This window comes from Trachurus japonicus, chromosome 22 (assembly GCF_045865225.1).
Source record: "Trachurus japonicus isolate A0001 chromosome 22, Traja_1.0".
NCBI lineage: Eukaryota > Metazoa > Chordata > Actinopteri > Carangiformes > Carangidae > Trachurus > Trachurus japonicus.
The window spans coordinates 17,730,082-17,744,290 of NC_140928.1; the positions used below are offsets into that span (position 1 = coordinate 17,730,082).

Here is a 14,209-nt window from a genome sequence, read left to right on the forward strand (position 1 = left end):
TTTTTTTTTTCTTAGACTACGTATGTAGCCTATTATCATTTATTATTTAGCCTACTTTGTTTTGATGCTAATACAGCATTACACTGCAAAAGCTCAAGTATCTTACCAAGAATATTTGTCTTACTGTATTTCTGGTCAAAATGTAATTTCTAGTCAAAACAAATATCATTATACTTAAAATAAGACATATCATATTAAAAGTAGCTTGTTTTTAGACACTTTTTACTCATTTCAAGCTGATTTTCACTTGGAATAAGTAGAAAAAATCTGATAATGGAACAAGTTTTTCTTCCTTATTACAAGCACAAAAAACCTGGTTTCACTGGCAGATTTTTCTACTTATTTCAAGTGAAAATGTGTTTGAAACAAGTGAAAATGATCTAAAAACAAGTAAATTTTTAGGTTATGAGTCTTATTTTAAGTGGAAAGAGATTAGTTTTGACTAGAAATGAGACATTTGGACAAGAAATAAGACAAAAATTCTTGGAAAGATTTAGAGTTTTTACAGTGTACTATGAGTATTAGTCAGGGTCTTACGCAGAATAATTCAGTCATACAAAGATTAGACTACTGGGGTTTTTTATGGGCCCCACTGGGCGCTGGGCCCCTATAATTATCATCACCTTTCTCCCCCCTGGTAGAGACACTTCATGTTAAATGTAATAATAACAATAATAATAATAATAATAATAATAATAATAATAATAATAATAATAATAATAATAATAATATTTGTTTCTCTACCCAAATTTTATGCTATCTCGCCTAAATGCGAACTGCATATTATGGTCATGCGACCTCTGTGTTGCCAAATTCTTCTGACTGCAAGCCCATCAAGTGTAGCGGAGCGAGTGTGAGATTTGTCAAGGTGCCTTTGAGCAAAGCAATAACTCCCGACTGCATTCAGGCTGAAGCAGCTGTGGACTACTGGACTTGGACTGCTGTGCTGTGTGGTGTGTGCGCACAGAGCTGTAGCCATATGTGCTGGGCCTGACATCGGTGTTATAAGTAGCTAGTAAACGAGAACACACATCTACAACCAGACAGTCACTGAGGAAGACAGTGAGTGCGGCTCTGTCTGTCACGGCAGCCTGTTAGCAGCACTGCAGATGGACCAGCAGAGTCAGCGCTCGCTCCGCCTCCTCCTCCACACGCACACAAACGCACACGCACGCACACACACAATGGACGCAACTCTCACACCCCTCCGTCGCTGCATTTAACCCGTACCGACTGCATTGAGAAGCGACTTAACGACTCTAAAAAAAAAAAAAAAAAATCCGGTTTCCTCGTCGTCTGATCGCGGACACCTTCAGATCTGTTTCCAGCTGCTGAGCGGAGCATGACGCGGCTGTTTGTCAGAGCGCTGGAGGAAAAAGCCATGAGCCCCTGGATGCTCTTCGCGCTGCTCGGACTGTGGTAAGTGTTGGGAGGATGTCTCCTTCGTGGGGAGAGAGGAGTCAGGTTCGGCAGACAGCTGCAGATGTGTGGGGGTCTTTTGTTGTATCAGAGCGAGTCGTCGTGTTGGCGTGGGGGGCCTCACATGAGCAGATCTGAAAGACATAACCCTCTGCTCCATCGGAAAATTGTATTTGAATGAACCATTCGTCTGCATATATGATCTATGTGAACTGCTGATGATAGGTGTATTTGTGGCTACACCTGCCCCTGCATGGGTGAAGAGGCTCTGTCATGAGCCCGAGGCCCATCTATCTTACAGTACAGCAGAAGGAGGTTATATGGCCTGATTGATGTTATACGGGTTCTGAGAAGCACCTTCTACCCTATCCAGTCTGTCAGCTGCTCACAGAGGTGCTCAGTGTCGGGATGCAGCCAGGTGAGAGCAGGTCTGCCCTCACCTATGTCCTCAAATGTCTTCATGTTACAGTGCAGAACAAATCAATCTGCATTCTATAAACTCCCAATCTCCCCTTAATGCAAATAAATGTCTTGTCAATATTTGTCTTTGTCTATCAAACGTCTTGCTCATAGTATGAAACTTTGACCTCCTGTCATACATCTCTAGTCCAAACTGAGATGACACTAGGGTTATTTTATCTTTGCCTATGTCCACTGCTACGCTTCAATTAAACTCCAGGGAAACTCTGCTGAACCTGTTAAGTCTGATGTTAATGGTTTTTTTCAGTTGCTTTAGTCTGCACAGAGATTGTTTCTGATATGGAGCTAAAAGATTTTTTTTTTCTTACAAAATGAAACATAGGCTAAGTGTGGATGGAGCCTCAGACTTGGTTATTGTCGCTGGCTAAACAGAAAATGGTTAGTAAACCGACAGGTGTGTACATGTAGATGTGAATCCAATTAACTCCCGATCCAGGTTCTTCCCACTGTTTCCCAGCAGCTCAGGGGTTGTTTTCACATTAATCTGCTGCCGGGGGAGATTCTTACTTTTAAACTCAGTTTAACAACCTGTCTGGAAGCTGATCATGGTCCATGATCCATGACACACAGGTGTGTGTTGAGTAAGATTCAAGAATATGAAATCTAGTGGTGCTATGATGCAACATAAGACTAAACCCTTCATAGTCTGTTGTAAAACCAGTGTTATGATGAGTCTACTATACCGTGGTCTCATGAGACACGGAGAAAGGCTGACTTCACCAGTGTTGCCATATCTGTGAGGCAAAAGCAGCCAAACAGCAACTCAAAATATGCCCATAAAATCCATAAATGTTGCTTTTAAAGAGGAACTAAGCAGGATTTCTCCCCTGGCTATGCTACATTTTTACCTTAATTAAAAAGCTCTGGAGTAATTGTGATCATTAACTACATGACTTGTGACGAGTGACAAGTTTTTTAAAAGACCGACAACTTCAGCGGCAGCTGGTCACAGAGTTTCATGTCTGATATAGTGTAAAGAGACAGGAAAGCAGGGAGAGAGACCGGTGGGCACACCACTGGCTTTGCAAAGGCAGAGATCAGCCCCTCCGTGCTGGTCCCAGAGCAGCCAGGTGCTGCAGAGGGAGAGGAGGCTTTATTTCATCCAACAGCTCCAAAATTACCTGAGTGATAAATGATGTCTGAATTATTTAAAACTTACTTTCCAAATTTTATACCTCCTTCTTGTTGCGAGTTCACAGGTTTGCACGTGCTGTGTATCAGATTCAGACAGAATATCTGTCTGAATATCTGGAAACAGACTTCCACGCCATTTCCACTTGTGTGTATCTTCCAGGCAGAAATGTTGTTTGTCACTTAAGATTCTGACTGACTTCCCTTTGCTGAGCTAGAGATGACCTTTGCCCTGACTTGAGCTGAAGATCATAGTGTGAGCATGTTTCTCATCAGATTTTTCTCCTGGGCAGCACTGTTGTGTGTGCACTGCAGAGACTGAACTGTGTTGATTTAGAGGTGGCTGAGCACAAACACTGCATTTTGGAGGTGGCTGATGTTGTCCTCTGAGAGGGAGACTGTACTGTTCTCTCTGTGTTTTACACTCTAAGCATCAACGTAGATAAACAGCCAGTCAAACTCCTTTTTCAAGCGCCAGTGAGCGGCCTCGCTCCTTTAATAACCTTTCACACATTGAATTTGGAATAAAACTATAAAAGAAAGATACAAAGAAAATGACTTAATGAACAGCCATGTACATATCACGTAAAGTATCAACTGCTCAGGGGCACAGATGGGATTTTTTAACTGGTGGGGGGGGTATGGTGTACATTTTAGGACATCCTCAGGTGTCAGGCTTCAGCCTCAGACTTTAGATGAAAAGGCATAAGGTCTCAGGAAAACCTCTGTCAAAAGACGTCAAATTAAAAACAGACTATTTTTATTTCTTCAAGCTTTGATTCAGTGGGGGCATTTTTTTGGGAGGGGAGGGCAGAGTAGTACTAATATCTGTCGCTGTATTTAATGACGCCATCAAAACATGACACCAGCAACGAGCTGTCGGTCTATTTTGTGTGTGAACCGCGAACGATCGCATCAAGGGGCAGGAAGTTAAGAAACACGAGAGAATCCGGTTAATTTTCAAAATTAAAGCAATTTTCAAAATAAAATACTGCGATTGACAAATACAATAGCCGTGTGTTTGCGTTTGTGGTCTATTTGTGTTTATATACCTAAACAGAGAGCGAGAGAGATGAACACACGCACACACCTAGGCAACACGTACACATATACACACACACAGCCTACACACATAGCCACAGTCGACCCACACATACACACGCAGCCACAGACCCACACAGCCAACACACACGGGTGCAGAGGCGCTGGTTGAAATGCGCGTCTGGTGTGAATGGGAGGGCTCCAGCTCGCGCGCGATTTTCCTTTGTGCGGCGCTTCTGCCAGAACAGCACGGATACGTCATACTTATGTATTTATGTAGTTATGTCTGTCATTCTCCCATAGGCTACAACTTGTCTTTGAATAAACAATCTGCAGTCTGCAGACCATACTAGTCTGCAGACTGTTAAATCAAAGTTTGAAGAAATAAAAATAGTCCGTTTTTAATCTGATTTTTCTGACGCCTTTTGTTCTGGCGTCTATTTTCTGACGCTTTTTGGTCTGACGTCTTTTTTCTGACGCTTTTTGGTCTGACGTCTTTTTTTCTGATGGCTTTTGGTTTGACGACTTCTTTCTGAGGCTGTTTAGTGGACACCTGACGGAGGTTTTCTTGAGACCTTATGCCTTTTCATCTAAAGTCTGAGGCTGAAGCCTGACACCTGAGGATGTCCTAAAATGTACACCGTAGGGGGGGCGTCAAGCTGTCAGTAAACAATTTCAACTCCATTAGTTATTTTGCGTAACTTGGGCTTTAATGAGTGCTCAAGTAGGCTAGTTACTATCATAATATATGGGCAAATGGTTTGCACTAAAAGTTCTTATTTGAATCAACTCATCATGGATAAACAACAATGACCCACCAATACTTCATAAAACATGTTTTATTTGAACATTTGCTGATCTCAGCATAGAAATTCTATAATTAGCCTATGACAAAACAGCAAAGAAGCTATGTGCAAATAATAATAATAAAATAAAATTGCAAACCAACATGTGTTGTAGTGTTGACACTACGCACTGCGCCTCTGTGATGATCTGCTTTATTCATTTATTCAGTTATTTATTTATTTATTTTATTTATTAGAAACAGCCTATTTTCGCGGCCTAAAAGAGGTTTTACCTGAAAAAAATACACAATTCCATTGTTCGCTATAATAGAATTTTTTCCAGCCCTTCAAAGTGCAGGAAAAACGCAGTTTTTATTTGGACCTAACCAACTCACGTATCCCTCCACCCAGGGTTAGCGCCCGCCGATCAGCAGTTGGTTAGGTCCAAATAAAAACTGCGTTTTTCCTGCACTTTGAAGGGCTGGAAAAAATTATATTAAAGCGAACAATGGAACTGTGTATTTTTTTTCAGGTAAAACCTCTTTTAGGCCTTGAAAATAGGCCGTTTCTTTGGGTCTGTTCACAACACTGTAAGTTGTAAATCTCTGGGCAGGGCTATTATGGGCTGGCGTTGCTAACGGGAGGAGTGCAGAGAGTCTTCTACTGCAATTAAAGTACTTAGGGGCTATTTGTAGATCATACAACCCCACTTTAAAAAAATGCTACTATCCCTTTAACCACTATTACTCATCATGGGCATCTAGTTGTTCAGTCTGGCTTCCGGCTGTACCAGGAGTACACCTGTTCTCCAAGGCACCAGTTGATGTGTGTCAGGCAGAAATGTCACAAACTACATATAGTAAACTAAGTTATGTGTTACTTACATGCTCCAACACTTGACAGAGCTTGAGAGGTCTTCACCTGTCAGCTCTGTTCACCATTCATGCTAGTAGAGGAGCACATCCACTGTTGGAGGAAGACACACTTGAAGAACAAAGCATAGCTTTTCATCATTGAAAAGCACAGCATGAAACACAACACATCTTGTGTTTTTCTTTTTCTCCACAGTGCAGCATTTGGGCCCAGTAAACAAGAAGAAGAGGACTATGAAGATGTGCCTATTAATAAGACCTGGGTCCTATCACCAAAGGTCTACGAGAGTGATGTGACTCTGATCCTGAATAAACTGCTGCAGGGCTATGACAACAAACTCAGGCCTGATATTGGAGGTAAGTGGAGCTCATTTTCCAAAACATGATTCACAGATTGCTCCTGGATGTTCAAGGTTTTCATCACAATAGATCAGGCTATGAAAAGACCTAAAGTCTAAAGCCTGTGTTTAAAGCTACAGTTGGTAAATTAATGAAAGTGAAAGTAAACTCTTTTGTTTTCACCTTTAGTTGATGTTCTGCACGCTGATAATGTCCTACAAAATCAAAAGGACATAAATCAACAAACCTGTGTCAGTACAGTATGTCTTGTGTTGTGTTTCAGTGAGGCCGACCATAATTGAAACAGCTGTGTATGTCAACAGCATTGGACCAGTGGACCCCATCAACATGGTGGGACTTTGCTTTTCCTCTGATTTCTCTTTTGTTTGAGCAGCCCAAAGTGCTGTAGGCTACAAAAGACAATGGACAATAACAGTAATAACAATAATGAGAGATAAATGAAATAATGATACAACAGATAGTGAATGATTAATACCCTAATATGCAGCACTATGTATAAATTACCCAGACAGTATATTATTTTACATGTTTAACTGATTAATTCTCTGTGAACTGTACATACAGTATCTGTACAAAATATAGTGGCAGTTCATCCAGTAGCCGAGTGCAATATTTCAATCTCTAAAACTTGTTTTAAGGAAACAAAAACGAGGCGTGATTCTAGTTGTTTGACTGTTTGGGAGATCCCATGGCAGTTCAACCAGTAATAGTTGAGATGTTTCAATCTCCATAAAAGTGTCAACCTGCTAGAAATACTGCAAGTACTGAGTTCACCATCTGGGAAATAGAAATATTCGTACAATTCCTTAAGTCAACTTGAAATTTTGCCCTAATAAATTAGAACAATTCATGTCGATGGGATGACTGTCTGAACCCCATTAGATGCAACTCATGGAATAGATTTGAGGAATTCTTTATATCACTGTTTTGCTGTTCTTGTATAATGAAGACGCCTTGTTTTGACTTGGCTGTATTTTATTTTACAGGAATATACCATTGACATCTTCTTTGCCCAGACGTGGTATGACAGCCGACTGAAATTCAATAGTTCCATGAAGCTGCTCATGCTCAACAGTAACATGGTAGGAAAAATTTGGATTCCCGACACATTCTTCAGGAACTCGCGTAAATCAGATGCCCACTGGATCACCACTCCTAACCGCCTCTTGAGGCTGTGGAGCAACGGGAGAGTAATGTACACACTGAGGTAGGACAGTTATGCTGCCCATTAGCTGATCTTTTTTGTTAGTCATTATTAATGTTTAGGTAATGAGTCTTCAAAGTCTTTGTTGTCTGTGCAGCTTTAGTGTGTGCATTTGTGTTTTTGTCATGTAGTTTTCTTTTAGGTGACCGCAGTTAGTCACAGCACAGTGTGAAGGTCATATTATTCTGCATTTGTTGGTATAATTACAGAGAACATAGTACCTGTATTGTTTTCAGTCACACCTGGGAGGGAAAAGAACAATGCTGAGACTTGCCTTTTCTTTGTCATAATTCTGTTTTTGTCAGGTTGACTATTAATGCGGAGTGTTACCTTAAGCTGCATAACTTTCCAATGGATGAGCACTCATGCCCACTGGAGTTTTCAAGCTGTAGGTGGTCAAGTATTTTCCCCTTCCATACTTGAATCCGTCATCTCGACTTCAACTTCCCCAGAGAGAGGGGCTTCTGTGTGGGCTAGTTTAGTGGCTAAGCCCCAGTTTCTTCGTCTTCTATTTTTCTTTCTTTTTGCCAAAAGCTCCATCTGCTTGCGGCTGCCCTCTCTAAGCCTGTACTAATCTATCATCAACTCCACCAGTGCAGAGAGGAGGTCACCCAGTCCCATTTTCTCTGACAGACTTAATGAATTATGCACCCTCTCCCAGTCTGATTCATGCTGTCTGTGTCATCCTTCATTTGTCTCCTTCATTGTGCTTCAGCTGCTCATGATCTTAATATATAACATAGTAGTTAAAAATGCAAAGAACATTTCATGGAGTTGAGGAGAAATGTCAGGACCAGTGCAGTCGCACAAAATGTCATCAAATGAGCTCCAAACCAACACAAAAAATATGAAGTGGGTAAAGCAATCTCACCTAAGAAACGGCAGCATTATCATTTGTTTAAATGGTTAAAAAACATGTGACTCACACATTTCAATGTTTTGTCAGTTGTGCATAATGCTCTCTCAGTAGCAGTGATGGAAGCAAGCTTTTTAAAGAAAGAAGTCAATGTGACTTCAACGCCAGAGACCTGGCCAGTGTCCTGTCTTCTACTTGTTGATTGACAAGCATCTCACCCTAAATGAAAAAACTTTATCTGATCATATTTCCCTGAACTTAAAGACGCTATTTGTTATAATTTATAATTTAAGGTATCAGAAGATCTTGTGAAGAGACAATTACCACGGCCTGCTCCTGACAAGAAATGTTCAGCAGCCCGCTGAGCATTTCTTATGATTCCTGATTTGTTTACCTATGGCAGGCATGTCCAAAATATGCCACAAAGAGCTGTGTGGCTGCAGGTTTTTATTCCAACCAATCAAGAGCACACAGTTTGATCAATCGGCTGTCTGAAGATTGAGATCAGTTGATCAAATGAGTCAAGTCTGGTGTGCTGCTGTTTGGTTGGAACAAAAACCTGCTGCCACACGACCCTTATGGCATAGTTTGGGCATGCCTGACCTACAGTGACCATTACTATAAATGTGGTACAACCGAATTGCAATGATAAGTATAATGGAAATTCAGGTTATTTTTCTTTCTGCATAGAGACATATTGTGTGGTGTAGGTGTAAGATATAAAATAATCCAGTTAAGCTTAAGTTAAGCTCAACAACCAAATTTCCCCGTACAGTATGAAAATAACACCACGTTTTGCATGGAATGGGAGTGAGCACTACTTGACACCTGCATACACTACCAACTACTGACTTGTAGGAATGCCAGCAGAATATCACATTCTGTAGCAGACAGACTGTTGTGGAGAATTGAAGACCTGTTGCTCATTTGAAGAAATTTCATGAGACTGAGGTCAGCTTCATCTTGAATGCTCCCCTTTGCTTTGTCATGGATCAGTGTTCCCCTGTCATGTGCAATACATCGAATGACAGACATAAGCTGCCTGTTGGACATTATGGGCAACAATAAGGCGAATAATTAATCTACTGTATCTGTTTGTTTGGGGGCTTTATAGATGGGTATCCCAAGAATGAGATAATGTACCGGTGGCAGAGACGGGCAGTAGAGGTGGCAGACCAGCGGTACTGGAGACTCTACCAGTTTGCCTTTGTAGGGTTGAGGAACTCTTCTGATGTGGCACACACCCAGTCAGGTGAGACATCAAATGCTTTTTATATTATTTTCAGGAGGGCAGTTCAACATTAACAACACCACCCGAAGGTGGTCAAAATTGCTGGTGGTAAAAAAAAAGAAAGAAAAAAAAAATAGAGTTTAAATTAGCAAAAGCAGCAGGGATCCAATAGGACCCTCTACCCCCTGAAAGTTTTAGTAGTGCATAGTTTGTCACAGCTCTGTGCTTGCGTGGCTGTTTTTGTGTACACCGAGCAGAAATGTGCTCTGTCTTTAATTTTAGCATATTTCAGAGGAACAAAGCCTTTGACCTTGATTGTAGATCCTGTTTGTTCTTGTTCTCATTTTTATCGGCTTACCATAGTACAAAGCAGTCCTATGTATGTGTGCAGTCATCTGACCTATACAGTGTTTGAATACTCTAAATGTAAGTATACATATTGTAATGACATGAATCTATGGAAATGCATATAGAAATTGTAAACTGTAATATCAGCTTTTCAGTTAGGGCATGTCACTTTGCTATGTCTGTATCTAAAACTGCAAACTTTCAGGTGAATATGTGATCATGACGATCTTCTTTGACCTGAGTCGAAGAATGGGCTACTTCACCATTCAGACCTACATCCCCTGCAGCATGATCGTGGTCTTGTCCTGGGTTTCCTTCTGGATTAATAAGGACGCTGTCCCTGCACGCACCTCTTTAGGTTTGATTTGTACTCATTTCACAATCACAATTGCCAATATATATGGTCCCAATTCCGACAGTCTATCCTTCTTCAACACATTTTTCTCTACATTACAAGAATCAACAGATATTATAATTGGCGGGGACTTGAATACAGTAATTAACCCCACAATCGACCAATCAAGTACGGCGGGCAATGCACGATCCTGACACTCTACTGAACTAATAAAACATTACATGACAGATTTTGGTCTTGGTGAAAGTTGGAGACTGAGAAGCCCATCATCAAGAGAATATACTTATCAATCATTCTCTAGACTAGACTTCTTTCTAATCAGTAACACATTTTTAAGTAAGGTGTCTGAGACCATCATACATCCAATCATAATTAGTAACCATGCTCCAGTATCCATCTCCATAAAAATTAAATCAGCTGTAAAATACTCTCCCCGCTGGCGCCTCAACACCTCACTACTCAAAGACTCTGATTTCACTGCTTTCATACAGAGAGAGTGGGCATCCTTGAACGACTCCCCAGAAATCTCATCATCAGTACTATGGGAAACTGGTAAAGCAGTAATTAGAGGACAATAATTTCATACTCAAAAAACAGGAAGAAAAAGGAACAGGAACTAGAAAAAGGAGGATGAGAGGAGAGGAGAGGAGAGGAGAGGAGAGGAGAGGAGAGGAGAGGAGAGGAGAGGAGAGGAGAGGAGAGGAGAGGGCTCCATGTGACCGTTGCCATCATCTCTTGGTTTGACAGTCTCAAACTTAAAAGAGGCTTGAACATATTGTCAAAGTAGCCAGTAAAATCATTGGGGTCACATTACCCGATCTGTCCATAATCTCTCACAGGAGGATAATTTCCAAGGCTCAGGACATTATTCAGTGTCGGCAGGAGACTTAGATTGCCAAAAGCCAAATCAAATAGACTGAAAAACTCATTCATAACACAAGCCATTATCCAACTTAATTCAAATACTAAACAGTTATGATACACTCTTATTTATTTATTTATTTTATTTTATTTTTTACCTCGATTGTATGGAACAGTTCCCAGTTTGCCCTCTGGGGTACTGCCATTCAATGTTGTTCAATGTTGTGTAGAGTTTGTGTGGATGTGCTCTATATGTTCTGTGTTTTTTGCCCTTCTGCAACATGAATTTCCCTTTGGGGACAATAAAGTTTAAAGTTGAAGTTGAAGTTGAAAGATGTGTCCCCCAGCAGTCTAAGCCTATGGCAGCATAGATAAAATGGTTCAGAGCTACCTGAACCAGCCCTAACTAAAAGCTCTGTCATATAGGAAGGTCTTACGTAAGCCTAGACTTAAATGTAGTTAGAGTGTCTGCCTCTCTGACCCATGAAGAGAGCTGGTCCAAGACCAAAATACAGGCAGGGGGAGGGGGCGCTGCAGACACAGCCACTATATAGAATATAGATAGAAGTTAAGCTGTGACATACAACTGTATATCAGTCTCCCTCTGAAGAGTTTGTCTCTTGTACAATCCATTCAGGTATCACCACTGTGCTCACCATGACGACTCTGAGCACCATCTCCAGGAAGTCCTTGCCCAAGGTGTCCTATGTCACTGCCATGGACCTGTTTGTCTCTGTCTGCTTCATATTCACCTTCGCTGCCCTCATGGAGTACGGCACTCTGCACTACTTCACCAGCAACAGACAGACCAAGAAATCTAAAGCCAACAATAGCACACAGGTACACCAGTCCATACAAACTGACATTGGTCAGGCTGGTACTGTTTTTGCTGTGATTTTGTGTTTATGTTTTTTTCCTGTGATTGTGAGAACTGCAGACTGGACCCTGCTATATGTGTGTGTGCAAAGAGCAGGTAGTCCACTAACCGAAAGGTTGGTGGTTCAATTCCTGGCTTCCAAAGTGTCTTTGGGCAAGATACTGAACCCTGTCTGTGTGAATGGTTAGATACCATGCACAAAAAAGTAAGCGCAGTATGAATAGGTAAGGTAAAGGTAAAGGTAAAGGTACTTTATTTGTCACATATACAGCTAGTACAGTGAAATTCTTTCTCTGCATTTAACCCATCCCTGAGGAGCAGAATATGTGTGTGAAATGTGACCAACACTGTAAAGCGGTTTGAGTGGTCCTAGAGACTAGAAAAGCACTATGTAAATGCAAGCCTACAATAATGCAAAGGTTTAGGATAAGTAACTAGGGAATACGTGATGTCAATAATCGAGGGACAGATATTGTGTCTGTGTCATCATGGCAAATGGGGTTAGGGTTAGGGTTAACCCTAACCCTTCTAGCAATCTTTTGTGTGTTATTTAGAGAATATTTTTCTAATCTTTTGTTGTATAATGCAGGGAGGGCTTAGCCGTGCTAGCCCATTGATACCAGCCATCACTGGATATATGCCATTGTGGCATGTTACGTGGGGTTGCTTCCATCTTACGTAATGCTAGTTTTTTTGCTGCAGTGATGCCAGTTAGGAGGATGTGGCGGTTGGGGACTGAAAGATGACAATCAGAATAGCCATTTAACAAAATCACCTGAACCCTGATTATTTAATTCACCACTTCTATTGTGCTTTATGTGCTCTCCTACGCAACAGAAAGCCTCCAGCATGGTGAATATCCGACCTGGAACATCTCTGCTGCAGATGAACAACATCGTACCGTATCACGAGGAGGATGACTACGCCTACGAGTGTCTGGATGGAAAAGACTGCGCCAGTTTCTTCTGCTGCTTTGACGACTGTCGCACGGGGGCATGGCGTGAGAACAGGATGCATGTGCGGGTTTCCAAGATTGATTCATACTCACGAATATTCTTCCCCACCGCTTTTGGCCTTTTCAATCTGGTTTATTGGATAGGTTATCTGTATCTTTAAATCCTGGAGTCCTCACAGAAGAAAGGCTAAAGTTTAACATCTGCAAATGTTTCTCAGAAGCAGAGCTGCTGCAGAAATAATAACTCAGAAAACATATGGCAAAAAGTAAACACAATTAAAACCTAAATACAAATGATGAATTACAGGACCTTGTTTTGATGAAATCCTGAGGTTAGTTTCACATAGGGACTGTTCCAAAAATTGGATCAGTCCAGTCCCTGGTGAAAAAAATGACCCCGCAATTCATAATCAAATATGAAGTCTATAGGCTGTGGTATCCACTTGAACTTCAAAACTGCTTCTTGAGAATTTCTTGTCAAAGTTAGAAGACCCTAATAACTCACTTTAACTCTGCACAAAACACCTCTACTGTAATTGAATTTCTACATTAAAAACCCCATTGGCTTACAGCCTGCACATAGTACATCAGCCCAGAGCTCATGGCTGTAGATTGGAATTCAGATCTTCCCGTGAATAAATATAGGACTTCATCTTCAGGCTTATCTCCCTTGTCACCACAGTTAAGGTCACTCATCAACAAGACCTGAGAATCAAGTCCTTCCCTTGTGTCACTAACTCAGAGTGGCTCTACTTACCACTGCAAGCCAAGCTGCACTGGGGTTTCTGATTGCACCATTCATACATAAAGCAAGTATTTCGTTCATTTACAGGATTTGATAAATTTTGGATTATCCAATGAAACTCAGAGTAATTAGGCTAACAACTGTAGTTAAGTTTCAGGTTGGTAATATTTTGGGTTCTGATTGCCATTCTACTTTGGATTTTCTTTAAAGTTAGCAAAGTACCCAGATTCAGAAAGTTGAAATGCTAACAACTAACAACTTCTTCTAATAGGCAAGGCAAGGCAATTTTATTTGTATAGCCAATTTTTACAAACAGTTTGTCAGCTGCAATGATCGCTGAACAGGCCCTTGCGCTCCTGTGCCCTGCAGGGGGGCACGCAGCATGCCACTCAAATCATATTGACCGCTGTACTCTGCACTCATGCTGCACAGATGAAATGTGAACAGACAAGATATAAGATATAATAATAATAATAAATTTATAAGTGTTCAAAGATGCTTACATAAAAAATGCCACATAAAAGGCCAGATAATAGGCACACAGCAGGCTGTGTATCGGACCACAGGAAAAAAATTGCATAGAAATGAAATGATTGTCAAAAGTTTCTGCATCTTTTCATTAGGTGGTACTGTGAGTAGACTATGGAGACATGTCAAATGCATTAAGTGTCATCAAAAAGGATCTATGG

At 41.0% G+C, this 14,209-nt stretch overlaps 1 protein-coding gene across 1 annotated transcript; it reads left to right on the forward strand.

Annotated features, from left to right (window-relative positions):
* The first annotated feature begins 1,278 nt into the window (after positions 1-1,278).
* On the forward strand, positions 1,279-13,108 carry gabrg1 (gamma-aminobutyric acid type A receptor subunit gamma1). The gene is made up of 9 exons (XM_085767650.1): positions 1,279-1,419; positions 5,925-6,085; positions 6,351-6,418; positions 7,075-7,295; positions 7,598-7,680; positions 9,263-9,400; positions 9,933-10,085; positions 11,581-11,783; positions 12,658-13,108. Exons 1-9 carry the CDS (start codon positions 1,343-1,345, stop codon positions 12,934-12,936), a joined length of 1,383 nt encoding a protein of 460 aa, XP_085623776.1. The 5' UTR covers positions 1,279-1,342; the 3' UTR covers positions 12,937-13,108.
* Positions 13,109-14,209: the final 1,101 nt, after the last annotated feature.

Coding starts and splice junctions, on each gene's coding strand:
- gabrg1 (XM_085767650.1), top strand. CDS start 1,343: ATGACGCGGCTGTTTGTCAGAGCGCTGGAGGAAAAAGCCATGAGCCCC. Junction 7,296..7,597: donor AGAGTAATGTACACACTGAG/GTAGGACAGTTA, acceptor TGTTTTTGTCAG/GTTGACTATTAATGCGGAGT. Junction 11,784..12,657: donor AAGCCAACAATAGCACACAG/GTACACCAGTCC, acceptor CCTACGCAACAG/AAAGCCTCCAGCATGGTGAA.